Below are 20,142 nucleotides of genomic sequence, written 5' to 3' on the forward strand. Positions count from 1 at the left end.
CGTTTGTACATCTATACAACATACTTTTGTGCAGTGAGGTCATTTTATGATATTTTTAATCCTTCAGCTGTCAAACGATAGACTTGACAACATAAGTACTTCACCATACAGTAGGAGTTTATGCATGATTCCAGTTTGTATGTAAAGTACATTTTATGAATGCAATTTTCTCACACCTGGTCTTCTCCTCTGTCTTGTAATATTGTTACAAAGTATTATGATATGCGGTTGTATAATAGAAAGATTGTAGAGTATTTTTACTTTATTCATGTTATGGTTCATCTGATGAAGAAATGCCCTGCAGGTTGTGGACTGGGGACCCAGTTGGTGTGTTGGCTTTTTTAACAACTATATGTTTCAGTCCACTGGTTTCTCTTATTCTCTCGCAATTACGTGCACACACATACACATCCATCTGTTATGGGACCGTCAGAGTTCATGTAAGTTACTGTAAATCCAACCATATTATTTTGTTGTGAGAGCCGTTCTGACTGTAAGTATTGTAAACCAGATGCATTATCATTACAATCAGATACACATTATTAAGTATGTGAGTAATGACTAAACTGGCTATGGGAAGTTATGCTTCCAGCATTTGTTTTACACACAACAACAAGAAAATGGCATTTAACGTTCAAAAAGTTTGCTTTATACGTCTTTGTCAGCAATGGCTCAGTATGTGCTTTGGTTTTGACATTTGCTTGTCAAAGCAGTGGGGAGGAAGTTTGATTCAACTGTTTAGAAAGATGAAACCTGCTAGAAACAAAGCTCACAAAATAAAAAATGATGTAAAATGGGAAAAGGTTGTGTGAGGGGCACAGTGAAAGCCAAGTTGATGACAGCCTCCTTATTTACTGCTGCCTGTGATCAGTCTGGATCACAACGTGCTGGTTTGTCATACACAAGCATGGGAATGTCCGTATGCTCTTAAATGGTTTGTGCTTATGGGGTCTGACAGTGATTCTGATTTATTTGTGCCTTCCTGAACATATGATATAAAAATATGACTTTCATCACACATTTAGTTAAATGTATTAAATAAATAAGCAATGTGTTAGGCAGTTTGTGTCTCAGTGGGAAAGCCTATTCAACTACAAATAAGAAAGCCCAAACGACTTCAGAGTCGGCGCTAAGACAGAGTTACTATAGCAACTAAAAGCAGTTTGCATTTTGTGACATAAGAATATATTTTATACGGAAACATGCTTTTCACTTAAACATGAGAGTAAAGTTACCTTTTTGGCTTTTGGCAGCTTTGCCTGGTTAAAAAAATCAAATATCCTTGGCGATACTCATAAAACATTCAGAATGCATTTTTGCATTTTTAGAAAAGGAGGACGTAAAACTACAGTGACTTAAAGACTGTGCCGTTATGTATCGTTTTATAACGCTTGGAAACCGCACCTGACTTGCTGAGCATTTTGTGTCCAAAATGCAGCGTGGCTGTATAAACTTTGCTGTACGTTGGCACCACGTTCACGTGAGCATCAGATCAAAGAACGTTTCAGTGTTTGATTTGACGCAAAGAGCCTTCAATCAACCACAAACAGTCGTGATTTTGAAATTGGGCCAAGCCACAGACTCATTCAAACAGTTTTTTGCACGTCCCATGAACGCAGCATCTCCACCACACTCGAAGGGAGGTGGACATGCTACATTGGGGGCCACGTGCCTCGCTCCACGCCGAGATACTCCCTTGGATAGTAGTTGAGCGCGAGCCACTGTACGCAGCCACGCAGACTTAGCGCGCGCCAAACCCGAGACACCGCAGTCCGACTGACCAGGGCGAGAAGAGGACAAAGAGAAAGACCAGAGAACACTGCTTCAAGTCTTCTCCGTGAAGGTAATCAACAATTTATCTACGTTTATTTTCTAAAGAGAAGGGTCACTGAGGACATTTTGCGCACAGAAACGCGCTGTTGTTGTAGTTTCGCAGATAGCAAGGAAAAGCTTTATTGCTTTTTGTTTTTGTTGTCACGATGTTTCGCCGCGTGCCGGAGTGGCACAAACGAGGCTTGTTGGAGTAGTTAAACTGGCAAATAGACGATGACCATAATGGAAGCTTCCAATTATGTCCCTTTCCCCACATGTCCAGGTGAAGAGCGAGCTGCACTGTGACAAATTGTAGGCAGCAACGCGCAACATAAGCTGCACCTGGTGGTTAGTTGGAGAAAGTCGAGGTACAAGCTTTTAAACTTTACCTGACTTTTTCTGTTCTTTGCACTGCATGCGTATTGTTTACAGGCACCGGAAAAGATACAATGCGCTGTAGTCCAAAGAAAGAAGTGGCGCTCCGCAGCTATTCAGTTTTAGGATGACGAGTTGATATGCCTGATTAAATAGCTGGTAATGTGCCAGTCAGTAACACAGAAAATGAAAAGGACCACGAATTCCACTTTTTCAGTTCCGATAAAGGTGGATTTAGATGAGATAGTCTCCACCCCAGTTATGTTTAACAAGGCGCTCAGTCAACTAAGTTAAATTACTGACTGTTCGGTGACCAATTCAGCACCGTGGACAGCGACTTGAGCTTGAGCCGCGCATTAAACGGCAGCAGCAAGCAACTGCCTCTGGTCACACTACAGTGTTTTAGTTACTTAACCCCTGGCCAAGAGTAGCAACGTTATATTTGTTTTACACGATGCATCGGCAAAGTAAAATGAAACCGTCCCTTTTTTATTGTATCAGGAATCCATGATATTAGTATTCATAGTATTCGATCAGTATGATAAAGTTAGATCACTTTTCGTTAATTTACTGGTACAAGAAAGTCATCTGAAAGTAAACAAACCTAAGATTAAATTGCAGTTTCTAGCTGGGAAATGTTTGCAGCAATAGGCAGCCCACAGGCCTATTTGGCTGACATCCATTCCTCTGTGCCAGCTAGACAAATGTTGTTGTAGCACAAATTTAGCCAGGGATGGTGTGGGCTGCAGGGGATTATTTTTCTGCAATTGCAGAAGAGAAATGTTTTTGCGCCCCTGTCCAATACAGGCTGCATTCTGGCTGCTTATACCCTCTCTAGATGAGAATCTACTTGTTACAGTGAGATTAATATAATAAGTGGTGGATGCCATGTGAACAAAGTAGTGTACTGTTTAGACTGCAACTTAAAGATGGGAAATTCCACTTGTGTAATACTTTGGGGGTTTGGTAAATTTTAGCTGAATCGTCAGAAAGTGCATTTAGATTTTCTGATTCTCTATTTAATAGACCCCTTCATATTTTTGGGGTATATCCAAACAGTTTTTAAAGAAACTCAAAAGGATTTTTGAGAAGTTCGGGATTTGATTAAAAGACAGCTGATTTATATACTGCTGTTGACAGATCCCATCCTTTAAAAGCAGCAAGCATCTTTTTCAGCTTTAAGTTGAATCCTCCACATGTTTTCAAAAGTTAAACTGCTGACTTTATTTAATATTTAGTCTGACTGGTAGTCAGGGATGTTGTGCAGGTGTGTGCGTATAATGTAGCTATAGAACCACGTACATGGAACTATTAGGATATATACATTTGATTGGCTACATGTTTAAATGCCTGCAAACAGTACCTATTGTGTAGCTAATTAATCCTTGTCTTCTCCATGTGTGTGTGTGTGTGTTTGAGTACCAACATGGCAGCATGTAATATCTTTTGATCCATAATTTTCTATGATTCATTTGTTTCCCTGTGTCTTTCTCCTGTTTTCCTCTGTCTCCCTCTCCCCAAAACATGTAAAATGCACCACCAAATAGGAAGCCTAGTTTTAGGACTCACTCATCAGTTCATTCATGGTTGACTAATCCAGAGGCCTCTCTGTATAGTGTTGCCTGGCGACAGGGCGAAGTCAAGCACTTACAAAAGGGAGACTTGTTCTCACAACAAACAGTGGAAAAGGGAAGCTAGCTTTATAGCTGGGGGTTACTGTTTTTGTACCAGACTCAATGGACACAAGTGAATGGAACTGTGCCATTCACTTGTGTTTTATTAGATTTAATAGTCCTGTTTGTCATCTCTCTTACAAATACGTCTAGACAGAATAAAGCATTTTAGGATAATTGCCACTGGTGCACATTTTTTTGTTGAGTAAACAGGTCTTTGAAGGGTCTTTCGCAGTGAAGATATGTCACTTTGACATTCACTCACTCTTTGGTCATGATACTGATCCCCGATAAAGGATCGGGGATTGCAGCTCAAAGTCGAAAAACAAATTTGCAACTGGACTGCCTTTGGAGCAGCACAAAAGACTTGGGCTAATTCTAGAGTGAACCCATCCAATTAAGATGATCTGACATTACAGAAGAGAGACGTACAGCATTTTGCTGACTGCTTTATATTCTTGCAGGTGATAGGAGAGAAAACCTACATTACGCCAGCTGGTTCAACTGCTTATCTGAAAATGTGAGGCAACATTAAATTACTAGTTTCCTAATTCTGGTACCTGTATCCTGTGATTTTTAATGTGCAGTGGAATTGAGAATATAACACAAAATTTCCACTTTATTCCAAATCTTGACAGTTTGTGCCACCAGGGGCTGAGGCATCTCCATAAATAGACCACTGGCAAAGCATGCTAGCTTGTTAGCTCAACACTGGAAGTCAACAATGGTCAAAGATAATGACATGAGAGCATATGGAAAAAGGTGTCCTCTAATTAAAACTAAGACTACTGCTAGTGTTATGCTGTTGGGGTATCAGAAAAAAAGTCACTATGTATAAATGAGAAAATGCATGTGTGATTGTTACAATTCTAGTTAATCAGTTAAAGCTACAGTACTGTATGTGAGTTAAAATAGTTTTTAGTAGAGAGACGCTCCATAACTTGCTGTTGAAACCTCCAGTGACACAGACTCACTGAACAGCACTGGCAGCGGTGCAGAGATGTTCTCATTTGAAGGATTTTGACTGGGTCTCACCCTTCTAACCAATCATAGAAGGCCAAACCCCACATGTCACATTCTGACACGAAGGTGTACATACTTGCACATGTCTTTGTGATGTCACAGAATTTTAAACATTGTCAGTATTTGACGACAGGGGTGGATTGATTTAGAGTCTCATGCTAGTTAGCTTGTTTCCACAGTGTTGTGTTTTTTGTCCTTTTGGCTTATCCTGTGAGTTAAGGGTCACCACAGCGGATCATTTGTCACATTGGATGCCTTTCCTGATGCAACCCTCCCCAATTTATACCAGGCTTGTTGTATATTGTAGCTTTAATGTTGTACTGGGAGCCTTTATTAGTTACATAAAAAATAATAAATTGGGTTAAATGGCAACTTTGCCCAGCTGCAAAAAATATTTAACGTTTGTATTAAACACAAATAACCCAGCTTTACCTCACTGGGTTTTATATACAGGCAGAGCAGAGGGTAGGCTCTGTTAACAGTAGGCATAGGCTGACTTTTATGTGACATAAGGTTTATTCGTTCTTATTCTTTTTCAATTTTGAAATTGTCATATAGTACTGTATTTCAACAACATTAATAATGAGATAGTTCTTTAAGATTTGTTTGCAGGGACTTGAGGCTTATATGGGCTTATTTCCATAAAATAAACTGCAATAATCACTAAAACATCTTTGGTGTTATTGTTGTTATAGATGATATGTAGAGTGGGATAGTAAAAACATAATTTGTAAATACAGCAAGTGCTCTATAAAAATTTTTTAGAGTCACATTTGGATTCCTCCAGATTTTTGAAGCTTACGTTTGCTTTAAAATGGTTGTAAGATCCCCTGCCTCTGTGTTTTAAACTATCTTCTTTTTTCTTTAGGCACATAGGCACATTTTGAACTATCAAACTACACCAAAAAATATTGTAATACTTTATGACTAGTGACGCAATCCTTCTGTCATACTCATGATGCATTAGGAGAAGGAAACAGAGAGTCACTAGAGACAATTTGTGGGTCAGTGAAATTGGCTGTAATGCGTGATGACATGTTTAACACGAGTTGTACAAGTGTGGTTTTTGTGATATGCTCTACGGTAAAACATCACTTCAGAGATTTTTGTCTGAACATGTATTCATGATGTGTGTGCACATATACTGTAGGCATGTGTAAAATACAAGTGGATTCTCAGCAGGCCAGTGATGGGGGCTGCCAGCATCTTTCAGCTGTGTCACAGTGGCTTGATGACATTTCCCATCTCGTGCATTGGACTGCTGTTGTCCTCAGACTACTCCAGCCAGCCCCAGTGACAGCCGCCATCAGCAACTTACTCCCACACTGTTAGTTGGCTGTCCACAGCAGAGGCAACAGAGGGAGCACTGTCACAGCCACAGTAACTGGGTCAATAAGCATGTCCAATTTTGCAATTTTTAAAGCTTCAATTAGGATGTTCACTTACCTCATAATCTAAAACTCAGTAATGCAGTACCATTATTTATTTATACAGTAGAAAGTGACATAAGTCATTTAAATTGAATTATTATTCATTAGTCTAAAGTGGACATTACATTAAGTGTATTTTTCCCTGTCTTCTGCCAACCCGTCACAGACATGGTTTTCTGTGGAGGTCTGTGTTCTAATCTTTTGAACAGGCTCAACACACTGCATTACCAATAGTTCATAGAAAATAGAAAATTCTTGGCAGTGACCAATTTAAACTAAGGTTGACAGTGGATTAGGTCCACGTTAAAGAAGTAGAAAAAAGAGTAATTCCCTACTTTTGATGATGACATGCCCTTTACTTCAACAGTGGTTAGCATCTTTCTTACTTGATGCCAATATGACTTCCTAATGGACCCTAGCATTATTCAAAAACCATTAATACTAAAATATTATACTACTTTAAATGCTTGAAAAATGTTTTTACATCATGGATGTTATAGTACCTCTTTGAACTAGTGTAATTAACATTTACTATAATATCTGTAAAATGGCATATTTCTGTAATTTCATTTGATTTCATTAAAAAAACATAGTTCCCGTTCTTGCACCAAAAACAAAAAAACAAAAAAACAAACAGCCCCTTCTTTTGGGGTGGCCTTTTTCCTTCCTTCAAGCTTAGGTCCTCTACCAGCTTGAGGGTCCTGCACAGTATCTTAGCTGTTCCTAGGAATGTACACTTCTGGACAGAGATCTCAGATGTTGTTCCTGGAATCTGCTCTAGCCACTCTTCCAGTTTGGGCATCGCGACTAAGCCAGCCACTTGGTCATATCGTTCCATGTATGCCCTGCCTGCTAGCATCTTGCACCCCACTGTTATGTGGTGGATTGTCTCAGCCTGCACCTGGAGTCCTGCCTGGTATGGTAGACCGCGGCCTCTATTGATCTTCTACTTAGAGCCTGCTTCAGTGCTGCAAGAATCAGTGCCTCTTTGCTGTCTTTCAGTCCAACCACTGGTAGGATTTCTGATTATCGACCACTTCTCGCCTGTTCTTCCCATTCAGCTGACTTCTCAGGTCTTGCTTTACTATTTGTAATTAGGTGGTAGTAGCTGATTTCCTTGTGGCCTTTTCATGGTTACCATTTGCCTGTGGGATCCCAAGGTACTTGTAGCTATCCTCAACATCTGCTAACGTGCCTACTGGTAGTATAATCCCCTCAGTTCTGACTACCTTTCCTCTCCTTGTTATCATCTGACCACACTTATCCAGTCAGAATTTCATTCCAATGTCCTGGCTGTACATCCTGGTGGTATGGATCAGTGAGTCGATGTCTCGTTCACTCCTGGCATACAGCTTAATGTCATCCATGTACAGAAGGTGGAAGATGGTCGCTCCATTCCGTAGACGATATCTGAGCCACTCTTGGTGATGATCTGTCTGAGATGGTTCAGGCCTATGCAGAGGACCAGCGGTGACAGAGCATCTCCTTGGTATATGCTGCACTTGATGTTGACTTGTGCAATTCACTAGAAGTAAAAGACCCCAGCTTTCCCAACCCCATAGGGTTGTTTTCCACGTCCTCTTTGAGTTCTCAATAAAGGCTCTTAGAACCCTGTTGAACTTGTACAGTTCAAAGCATTCCAGGATCCATGTGTGAGGCAATGAGTCATAGGCTTTGTTTTAAATGGTAAGTGGCCACTTATGTAGTGCTTTTATCCAAAGCACTATAGCCATACAGTGTGTATGGACAATGTGTAAGTATATGGACCTAGCAAGGTCTCCAGCTTTGGTGGGTCTGCTGTCATGTTATTGTCACCTTGCATGTTTTCAACTTCTCGGTTGTACCTGTTCAGCGAGGGCTGTGAGCCTTTCTCCTGCAGTCTCCAAGGCCTCAGGTATAGACAGTTTTTTATACTTCTTAGGTAGATTTGTTCTTGTTCCAGTAGCCCACTTCTTATCAGGTTGCCCTGGTTCCCCATAGAATAGGATGGTATAGGATGACCATGAAAATTGTAAAGCTACTTCTGAATTAAACACCATGTTTAGGCAGGAGCGCATCTTTTTCTTTTTAAAGGAAACACTAATGTTTATGCAGGAGAGAGGGCGTTTTTTTGTATCCCTTTGCAGACAGTGAGGGAGTACAACGCATTTTATTGATCCCAGAGGCTTTGAACATTTAATGAGAAAAATTCTGAATAAAAATAAAAGCTTTTTCTCAACTGAGATCAGTCACCATTTATAATCCTTTAGAGACAAAGACAATGAGCAGAATTATTAGTATTCAGAATGTTAATATGGTGACAGTGTTTGTTTGTGTTTATTTGAATGGTTGTTTTCCTGAGGATCAGTTTGAATTTTATACCTTTGAAGTGAGGACATTTTATCAAGTCCTCTCTTTTGATACAACTTCACACTTTAAATAACCAGCTACATCGCCAAATTTATGAAACATTTGCGGGAATTTTGGTAATTAATAAGCCATTTCCCAACATAAACGTTTACTTCTCATAGTATTAGATTTATATATATATATATAACAAATAAAGTAAATAATGGATTAATTTCAATCAGGCATCCAACAAGCCCATGTCAGTGAGCCAGCAAACACAATTGCAGGCCCTGGATAAGTAACCACTAGATGGAACACACCAGTTATTAATGTCATAAATTATTTATAATAATATGTGCTATATGACATTCAAGAGGTGCTGTGAACTTTGGGAAAATGTCCTAAAAACATTAAATGTCTGGTTCTCCATATTTAGTGTAAAGCAGTCAGTATTGTGGGTATACATTGACTCTGACCACAGCATTATGTAGATGCACTTTTGCTGGCACAAAAAAACATGTTACTAACCTTGATTATATGTGATGGAAATTTAGGTTTCAACAAATCTACAACTGCGTTTAGTTGTATTTCCAAGCTAACTGGAAACAAAACATTCAGATGTGAACATTTGCTACAGTAAGCTGCCCGGGTGATTATATAGAAACTCATCACTGCCTTCCTAATAATAAAGGTCCATGCAAGTCTTTTTTGCAAGTGGTGTATTGTGATCTGCACAAGTCTGTCTTGACCCTTTCTTGATATTGGTCAGAATTCTGTAATACCAACATTAAAACAACCTATCAACGGGTGGGTGGTGTTTATGTAGTCCTTATGCCGTATAAAGACACAAGAATGTTACAGCAAAATAGTGGCTGTATTTAATGAAAACATGTGTAAGACCAATTTTAAACACAGATTCACATAGTGTAGATACTACAGAGTTACATGACTAGTAATGATGGTTAATGTGTTTTTTTAAGCACCCTCACAACTTTAGCATTATGGAGTCTTTGTCCAATTTTGTAGGTACTTGAAAGGTACAACATTTCTCATTCTTTAATATTAGTTTATTTAAAGAAGACCACATTAGGCACACTAAGCACTTCAATGTGTGCTTTTTGTGCAGCTTGACTAAAACAGCCCTCTGATCGAACACAGTAACACAAAAAGGTTTATTGAGTGGAAAGCATACATTTTGTCCACATGTTTTATTGTACTGCTAAACAGAACCCTTACATGGACTTTGTAAATGAAAAGCCTGTGATTGGACCAGGGTCAAGAGTGACTGAGGCTTAATGATAGTTCCTTCTCATTAAAAGCTTACTTAATTCTCTACTGTAAACTCCACAATTCATTCCATATGATTGTTCTCCCTTTTCAAATAAAGCCCCAGTGGGTGCTCAATGTGGCTGCACACTGAGAACTCATTTTGTAAAATCAATTTCTTTCAACACAGCCTATGCCAAGATCCCCTGTGCCCCAGCTTACAGCAAATGTGGGCATAAGCTACCATAGGAACAGAGTCATGATTTTGTGTGAAGAGCACACACATACATATGATGACACATACAGATGTAGCCATTGAAAGTCATGTTTTTTGTGTGCGGTATGTACAGGTGGTTACTTCGGATGGATCGATAGGGCAATGTTTGTATCACTTAGCTGCCGCTGTAGTCGAGTAATTGAACCTTCTTTATTATTTGCACACCTCGGATGTGCTTTAAACAAAGCTATTTACCAAATTTAATCTGATCGAGCTGATCGAGTGGAGTTTCACACCGGAGGACGCTTCTCTCTCTTCTTCTAAAATCTGTTTTCATGAACAAAATACATTTTATTCTCTCTCCTCATGTTTCTGTAACCACACGGTCATATTATTCATCTGTTGTACTATTAAACAATTTAAGCAGTTTCTCTTCTGTTTTCCAATCACATTCTTCTTGTTTAGGGTGAATATAATGAGTAAAAATAAATAAATAAATAAAACAGTTCGCATTATTGTTTTTTTTTATGGGACAGAAAACATTTCCTGACACCACCCAGTCTCATCCAGCAGGTTACAGTTATTCCAAGGTAACATCGGTTTGGCAATTGAAAATGACGCATGTGATTGAACCCACGCGAGTTTTTTTGTTGAGCTGTTGCTTTTTTCCTTGGAGATGCCTCTGTGTATGAGCTTTTCCAGTCAAAAAGCTAATGTAATTTTCAGTAACTTTAGTAAAGCTGGTAAAAAAAAGCTTTTTCTTTCTGTCCCTTCCCCAGGTCCCCTTTCTGCCAGTGGCGCCCCCTGCTGTTGAGGCTGTGGTATGAGCCTATGTGGCAGGAAGGCGCTGACGTTGCTGAGCAGCGTGTTCGCTGTGTGCGGCCTGGGCCTGTTGGGGATCGCTGTCAGCACCGATTACTGGCTCTACCTGGAGGAGGGCATCATCCTACCCCTCAACCAGAGCACAGAGATACGCATGTCCCTTCACTCGGGCCTCTGGAGGGTTTGTTTCTTGGCAGGTGAGTAAAATCTGAAACATACAAATAACAGACATACTCTTCAGTTCAATGTTAAGTAAATGTTTCATTTAAGACGAGGTATCTATTTTATTTATAAAAACTAATTTTTTTCCAAATAGTGGAGACTTATTTTAATGTAAATGTCCAGTGGACCCTTCAGGTGTTGTAAAACAACATTTTAAGTATATAGAATTTTAGGTTGGTTATGAGCTCCAGATTCATAAGGAATCTTATGCAATCGTCATTTAATACAGTCGAAAAGTTTATACTGTATCTCTAATTTATAAGTTGTAAACTTATGTCACATATGAGTTTGCCTTTTTGCTGTAATCATATTATATATTCTGAGTAGAAACAAACTTTCCTGTGTGTTCTAATTAAAACGTGGACATTTAGTGAAATCCGCCCAATATACCTCTAGGGGACAATAGGAAGATATTAAAGACTGAATACAGTTATCAATATAATCCAGACATGTGCAAAAAGGTTCAATTGTTATGATTAGAGATAGAAAGTCTTTCCTTTGTTCTTGCTCCTGAACAAGGCTCTGGTGAATCTGGGCTTCAGTATCTAGGTTTCAATATGTGTATAGCATATGAACAATCACCTGTGTTTTTTCCTCTTTTTTTTCCCACTTTTAACTAATAGACTGCTGCTACAATAAAAGACTGCTTTAATGCCTGCGCATGATTGTTTTTAAAGATTTGTTACCACACCTCTGCATAGCAATAAGAACAGTACCTTCCCTTTTGTATGTGATTGCCTTGCTGTACTTCAATTGTTTTACCCTTTAAAGTATTTTTATTCCACCTCATACATGACTTTGAAACTTCTTTACCTTAGTATTTGCCCTTTACATTCTGCGGCACCAGAAGTACTTTGGATTGATGCAGAAAATGCTTTTTTTTTCTTGTTGAATGTTTAGATGTTGAAAGGAAAATCTATGTATGGTGTCAATTTTTATATTTCGTATACATTTAAATCTGGAACCTGGAACGACATTTTTGTTTTGCCCAGGACTATCACATTGTTCAGCTTACTATTGAATTGTTTCATTAGCCCCAGTGCTTTGTCCCGTTTCGGGGTTAATTGTTTAGTTGTGGCAAAGATGTAGGCAATTCGATTGTGGTTAGATGATAGATGTTAGGGTCACAGCTAAAAATGGACTAATGGTCCCATGTGTGTTTTAAGGGGCAATCGAATGGCCTTATTGCCTAATTAGCTATTCTGGTACATAAAGTGAGTCCTAGAGACAATTAAAGCACTGCTGTTATTTCAAACTCATTGGGTGTTTATATGTTAATGTTTCATTCAATGAATCCTATCAAGGTGGTTTTTGCACAAAGGTACCACTTAGTGTTAGACATTGTCACTATAGAATTTTAGCAGGACTAAGTATAAGAGTAACTTTGGGTATATAAGCTGAATTCAGCTTGTTCTATTATTTTTTTTGCAGGATTAACGATTTTGAAAATGTATTTTGTTTGTTATGTTATGACATTCAAAGGCTATACCTTTGAATGTACTTTTATCCTTTCTGCCAAAAATGATTTATTGTTATTGATTTATTGTTATTGTAGTAGGTTTAATACCAACTCAAAATGAGCCAAAAATGAAAGCTTAATTGACATTTTCCTCATTGCGATTTGCCACCTTAACAAACTGGAAGACTTCAAGTGTCTTAGTGATCTTGATAGGGTCTTCAGGCAAATTGGTCCCAGGAGAGGGACCAAACTAACAGTGATTCTGAAAACCTTGATTTTTTTTTTCAGTGCTCGGTCACTTCACCTCGACTAGGGAAACAAGGGCAACACTATCACTACACTAACACTGCCACCCTGGTGGGCTGTACAAACAAATGTCTCAGGAGCCAAATTCCTGGTTGATGGACCTGGGGTCTTGCTCATGGGTGAGGGTAAATTGAGTGTGGGGTTGATAGACAGATTGGTTCAGCCTCAGCAGTAATACATACATTGCGAATATAAGCATTTGAATTGAGTTCCGTTCATAGGGTGGCCCAGGTCAGCCTTTGAGAAAGCATTCACAGTTTTAACATCTGGATTGAGCTGGGAGTAGAGCTGCTGCTTTTTCATCAAAAGGAGCCACACAACTAACTTAACATATTAACAAGAACCCCCGAAGACTTAACGTGTCCAAGAAAAATACAAATATTCTTCTTATTCTTTTTTTTAACCACAGGCCAAATCCATAAAGAAGAGACCCTCAAGAACTTGTCAGCTCTGTTTTACTACTTAAATTAACCGTGACTTCCTTCCAAAGCACTGCTGAAATAGATTAGCTATTTATCAATTTGTATTATATAAAATGCATTTTTATGATGCAACATTTAAGGTTTTTTGTAAATACTTACAGTAAATGTTTGGCCTGACTCAAAGGAAGCTCTCATTTTGCATTGTTCATCATCACACAACATGAAAACTAAGATGCTGAACCACAAAATATCACCTTAGCCCACACTTTATGGTGTCTGAGGTTAATGATGTGTTGAGAAAGACATTAGTTACATCGGTGTGTATTTGTGTGTTAGTGCATTTGGTGCCAGATTTTGTAGCATATGTGTTGAAGTGTCAGGGAGAGAGGTGGTAAAATCAATTGCTGGGTGTTTATTGTACAAATACTGAACGCAGAAACTGCTTATTATATCAAGCAAGGTCTTGATTTCATGTTCACTTGACTTCACAGATTAACTAAGCAGACATTGTTTCACACCAATGTCACAAAGGTGCCTAATTCCTGCAGGTGATCCTGTCTAGTTACTGAAAATGTGACATTTGTGACATACAGTTATAAATTTTTGCCATGACATGTATAATCATTTAATTTTTTTTTTTAAGAGTGGACCAATTAACAATTAGAAGGGTGAACCCACTTTAGATTTATGTGTTTATTGAATATGGTTTTCCCCGTCCTTTGTTCCAGGGGAGGAGAAAGGCCGGTGTTTTACCATAGAGTATGTGATGCCAACTAATGTCCAGATGACCTCTGAATCCACTGTTAGTGTCCTGAGTAAGTAAAATGCGGAATTTGCAAAGGAAATTTGAAAACTACAATTGTTTAGTGCAGTGTCCATGTGCCCCTGAGGAGCACCCCTTTCTAAGTTAATGGTGGTTGGCTGGGAAATGGCTGGAATGGGGTGTCAATGCATAGTTAAATCTATTGTGTAAAGCCAAGTTGATAATGATCACATGCATGACCTATGTCTAACCTGAGCACAAGTCACATGGGTCCTCAACTCTGGACTACATTCCACAGATTGTAGCAACCCTGACCCAATCCCCAATTCCAGTTACCTCACAGTAAGAGCAGGGATTACTGCAGAGCCACTGTATTGTATTGTCTTAAATTGCACAGGTGGTCATAATGTTATGCCTGATCAGTGTATAGATAATTTTGACACAGACAGGAAGTCCGGACTATAGAGTAGCTGTCAAAATTATCATTTCAAATCTCTTCTGTCTTCAAGCTGCAGTGATATTCTGTAAGATCAAACCACTTCAAAGATGGCGGAGCATCGACCATGATGTCATGAAATGTTCTTGATTGTAGTTCCTGCAATGGACCACACAGTTTCTAATTTGGCTACTTTTCAGACTTTACACTTGTAGATTTCATTGCAATGAGACATTAGATATCTACAGTAGACTGCAATAGGCAAGTTTACCAAGCAATGGAAGCTTTAACCAAGTAAACAAATAACCAGCTCCATTAAAGTTATGGCCCTAGACATCTGATCTACTTATCTGTAATGGAGAACACAATGGGGGTCTGGAAACAAGCATCAGAGACTCTGATTACTTCTGGGAGGTACTGTCTCATTTGTTCACTGTAGAAAGGTCCAGCACCATCTTAATATAAACAAGAAACTGTGGGAAACCCATGAAATGACAACCCCACCAGGAGTCAGAGGGGTTTCAGTAGAAACCCGTGCTGTTGCTTTGAAGAAAAACTTGCAATAAAAAGAGACATTCAAAGAAGAAAATGCAGAAAACCAACAAACAAAACCAACAAACAAAATAAAAATGATGTAGTTCACTTCAGTGCCACTCAAATTGATTTAATGTCACTTTCTTTATTCTCATTTAGAGATGATTCGCTCTGCTACACCCTTCCCTCTGGTCAGCCTCTTCTTCATGTTCATTGGTTTTGTTCTCAGTAACATCGGCCACATCCGACCCCATCGCACCATCCTGGCCTTTGTTTCTGGAATATTCTTCATCTTATCAGGTACTTGGTTTGGCATTTACTCAAACATATTCAAAATTGATACCCCAACAAACAGTTACAAACATGATACACATACACCATGTGTACAGGGGTGTTCAGGTCTAATCTGTGTCACTGACTGTTATTACAGCATAGTCACAGTCATTAATCTGTCTCTCTCTCCACATCCCACAGGTCTGTCTCTGGTTGTTGGTCTGGTCTTGTACATCTCCAACATTAATGATGAAATGTTGAACAGGACCAAAAGTAATGAGGCCTACTTCAGCTACAAGTATGGCTGGTCATTCGCCTTCGCTGCCATCTCCTTCCTGCTCACTGAGGTAGGTAGCTTCACCACAACACAAGCAAACTCTTTAAACACCTAATAAAAACGTGGGTCGTGGGTATGTGTGCACAGTGGTATAGAATGAAGAGTTTCACAGCTGGGCACCACTTGTGTGAATAAAAAGTAAAGTAAAGTTCATGTATGTAGTTTGTGTAAAGGTATATATAGTGACCATAAAAAGCTTAGTACAAATTAACTCAAATTTGTTCTTATTTGTAACATTCTCAATTAAAACAAATGTTTGATGCTGCTGAATCTTGTAGACAAAGAAAAACATTTAACATTAAACTGAAGTAAAAGCATGAGAGCAAATACAGTAAACTGTTGTCCTGTTGCCTTCCTTCCCCTCAGACGGCAGGTGTCATGTCAGTGTACTTGTTTATGAAGCGCTACACAGCAGAGGAAATGTACCGGCCCCATCAAGGCTTCTACCGGCCTCGCCTCAGCAACTGCTCCGATTACTCCGGCCAGTTCCTCCATCCAGACGCCTGGGCTGGGCGTGGCCGCAGTCCCTCCTCCATCTCCTCCGAGGCCTCTCTGCAGATGAACTCCTCCAACTACCCTGCCCTCCTCAAGTGTCCAGAGTATGAACAAATGTCCTCATCACCTTGCTGAGGCAGAGGACAACTAGTTGTGTCAACACCATAGGGGTCATTTTGATCTGTCTGGGTTTTGGCTCAAACTTGTCCAACAATTTGATAATATCTAGCATCAATCACTGCAAGTCCCTACGTACTTCAAGCTTTCTGACCTGATTCTCTCTCCCTAATCCATTGTTTTCTGTTTTGGTTCTCTCAGGTCTACAATTCAAGGTGAAGGTTAGCCTACTCACTTTATTTTTCTAGAGGGAACTATTTTAAGATGTGACCAAGTCACACTTTTTTTGCCTTTTCTCTGGGGTTTAGTGAAGGTGAATAGCAACCTGCTGAATTAAAGTAGTAATTTCAAAGGAATGATTTCAGTAAGTGAGCAAGTCCAATGCTGCCACAACCCAGATAACCTTTTGACAACACATGGGACATCTGCAAAATAGAAAGTTTAAAAAGGGCATTGGAACTTGATAAGCATCTGTGTCCAATGGATGCACAGTATGCAGGTTTTTGAAACAAGGAGCTACAGCTGCTTTCAGACAGAAATCAGAAACTAATAAATCTAATCACATACACAGAGACATCCTGCTGAGAATATCTAAAGATTTCCTTAATCTGATTTGATGGTTTTGTAAATTGTGCAGATTTCTGATTTATAAAGCTTAAGAAAAAACTACAAATTACAGGTGTGCACCAGCTGTTTGAGTGTCCACAAACATTAAGTTAATTTAAACTCACATCCTCACTTATCACCAATAAAGGTGCTTTGTGCAGGAAATGGCTAGTTCTTCTCACGTTCTGTAGGTGTTTTCACGTACATCAAGGTTAAGACATTTTTATTGTATGTGACACCAGGAGCAAGACCTGAGCTTGAACTTTTTTATTTTCATATGTAGAGCTTATAAAACCTACGCTGAATGTGAATCTAACCAATTCAAGTTGATAATTTTAATAGAATCAGCATTTTATAAACAAATGTTGGTGTGAACCTCACTTCTTTGTCCACGCTCTGAGCATTTCTGTATCAAAATTTTTCTTAAACAATTTGCAGATCATAATCACACTCAGTTAACACCCACAAGTACTTCAAGTTTGGTTCCATTGCAGGTTTACTGCACTGGATTAACTACAGGTGTTTTTCTCATTTTTAATCAGCTGTGATGACGGGTGAAAAGCTTCACTGCTTGCAAAAATTATATTTGTTTAAATTATAAATTGAAAGCAGGAAATATAAGTATTAACTCCAAATGAATAGTTGTATTGTTTGCTGCTAGTCCTGACATATTATTGGCCTAAATCAGAATATGTTAATGGATATATAAACTTTTGTGTGTATTCTTGTAGATTCTTGTAAAGGAAAAAATATTTTTTTTACTCTCACAACTCATCATTAATAACAGTAACACTGCTTTTATATTCTCAGAACCTACAAGTCCTCTAAACAATGGTCTTCTTATTAAGTCAAGAAATTACATTTAAAAATGTGTTTTACTAATTAAAAAAAACAGTATCCATGTGCAGATTTCATTGTGATTAATAAAGTTTTAAGTAGATGGGGTTTGTTAACAATATGAATGAGCCAGGGGGCACTGATTAACTGTGAATGTAGGATGAACTGAAGGAAGCACCACTAAATGAGATTTTTCTGCCTAGTAAAATATCTCCATTATAGATATACAGTATATTAACATAACATATAGATTCATATTTTTATAATTCCCCCTTATAATGATGGAAAATACGGTATAAAGCTTGAGAGGCAAACTATTGAATATAATACATTTCATACTACATTGAGTGTGAGTAGACATATTGAAGAGAAACATTTTGTCTTGTGCAATAACTTTACATTTGCTTTATATATAATTAAACTTATGATCATTGTCAGTATCCAGTGTTGCACGGTGTGAACTCCACATAATATTGCTGTAATGACATGTGACATTTCATTCCTGGAACATGGTTTTCCATCTGCAGAACAAGTAAACAAAACATAAGAACATGCTGTACAATTAATACAAACTGTGCCAAGCGTAATGTTCACTCTCTGAAGCACTGTTTTGGTGACTGTAAATGTGAAATCATCCACATGTACAGTACAGGCTCATTTTTCTATAAATTGCATTACATGTAAAAATATGGTTGTTGAGTAGATCCATATGCTGAATATGTGACAGCTGCTTTGCCTCCTGCATCAGATGGAGAATGTGGGCTTTTGCATACTGTACTTACACTATATATATATATATATACATGTAAAGTGATGGTGTCATTGTCACACATGAAATGTCAGTATCTGTGTATTTTTACAGTAATTTTCATGATGTTAAATGTGCAATGGAATATGTATTCTCAAAGAAATAAAGTTTATTAGAGCAACAGCTTTCAGCTTGTCCCTTCAGGGCTCGTCACAGCAGAATGTGTGTCGCAGGTTGATTTGGCATAAGTTTTTATACCAGATGCCCTTCCTGCCGCAACGCTCCCATTGATCCAGGATCGGGACCGGCACCATGGTGTCCTTTGGTGGGGTGGGATTTGAACCCACAGCCTTTTGCATCCCAACCCTAATGCTCTACCAGTTTAATAGGATTTAATAAACAATAAACTTGTTTCTTCAGTTAATTCTTATTGTGCATGTGTCATAGTGATGAATGAACTGTGTTGATCACTTAGTATCTCTATTGAATATGTCTGTTTACTGTAGTTTTGTTTTTACTATATATTTACAATTTTCAACACAAAGCTCTTCAGTGGATTGCTCTTTCTTAATCAAGACCCCTAAAACCGTAAATAGACCTGAAGCTTCGCATTCCTATAGGGGCAGTGCAAAGTAACAAGTAGAAATTTGAATGGGTTAAAATAAAAACGTTGTTAATGTGTAGCACAGTGTCACCCTCTACTGAGACAGAGCAGAAATGCACATCAAGATCTGTAGGTGTAGGTTGACACAGCAAATATCATCTATTGATCACATTCTTCATGTTTTGGAGTTTACTCACATCATAAATACATTACCCAAAATCTCACTAACATTTCATAATGAGGATAATTTCCCACTCATTTGCATTGTGATAAAAACTATCTGAAGGTATATAATAATATAATAATACTTAGAAACAGGAAACAATTATTTCTCATAGATTGCCAGATCACATTAACATGGTTCTGGTAACACAAATAGGATTAGTTATTTGCCACATGCCAGTGTGAACCCAGTGCTCCCTGACTGTGAGGGCTGGAACTCATCCATCTGGATGAGATGTAGCAGCAGGATGGAAACATCTGCTTCGTGCGTAAACCATAAACCCAATGAGCAGTCTCACATTGACCTGATGTGCTGGCATCTTAGCAAATACATTACCTCCCAACACACCAAACATGTGTCTCACATTTCCCTGTTGGAGGTAATTAAATCACATTTACATGGTGCACTCTGTGAACTGCAATCAAATCAGTGTCTTCTCTGATCTATTATTAAAAAAGGAAAAAAAAAAACTCAAGAAGTGGCACAGTGCCTTTGGTCAACACCGCCATCTAGTGTAGTTTTTGTGAAAGCACACCATGTCCCATAAATCCTGGGGGTTAGAGTCTCAGAAAAAAACAATGGCAGGGTGCGAATAACAGGGGGAATTGATTGCACCCAATCACTAATTTAAATGTGAAGCAATCCACACATCTTTCAAATCAAAGTAGACATGTAATCTAGAAGAAACATAATGATATTTACTTTCATTAACCCAAAAAGTGTATTGTGCTTGGTAACATACAGTAAATCTACTGTACTTAGAATTGTAAAAAAAAATGAAATTGTCTTTGTCCAGCTACAGGAAGGATGGAAT

At 38.5% G+C, this 20,142-nt stretch overlaps 1 protein-coding gene across 1 annotated transcript; it reads left to right on the forward strand.

The window, feature by feature from the left end:
• The first annotated feature begins 1,613 nt into the window (after window positions 1-1,613).
• On the forward strand, window positions 1,614-18,684 carry LOC137124399 (voltage-dependent calcium channel gamma-5 subunit). The gene is made up of 6 exons (XM_067499298.1): window positions 1,614-1,843; window positions 10,904-11,143; window positions 14,084-14,170; window positions 15,248-15,388; window positions 15,563-15,708; window positions 16,065-18,684. Exons 2-6 carry the CDS (start codon window positions 10,948-10,950, stop codon window positions 16,326-16,328), a joined length of 834 nt encoding a protein of 277 aa, XP_067355399.1. The 5' UTR covers window positions 1,614-1,843; window positions 10,904-10,947; the 3' UTR covers window positions 16,329-18,684.
• The last annotated feature ends 1,458 nt before the right edge of the window (window positions 18,685-20,142 follow it).

This window comes from Channa argus, chromosome 3, assembly GCF_033026475.1.
Source record: "Channa argus isolate prfri chromosome 3, Channa argus male v1.0, whole genome shotgun sequence".
NCBI lineage: Eukaryota > Metazoa > Chordata > Actinopteri > Anabantiformes > Channidae > Channa > Channa argus.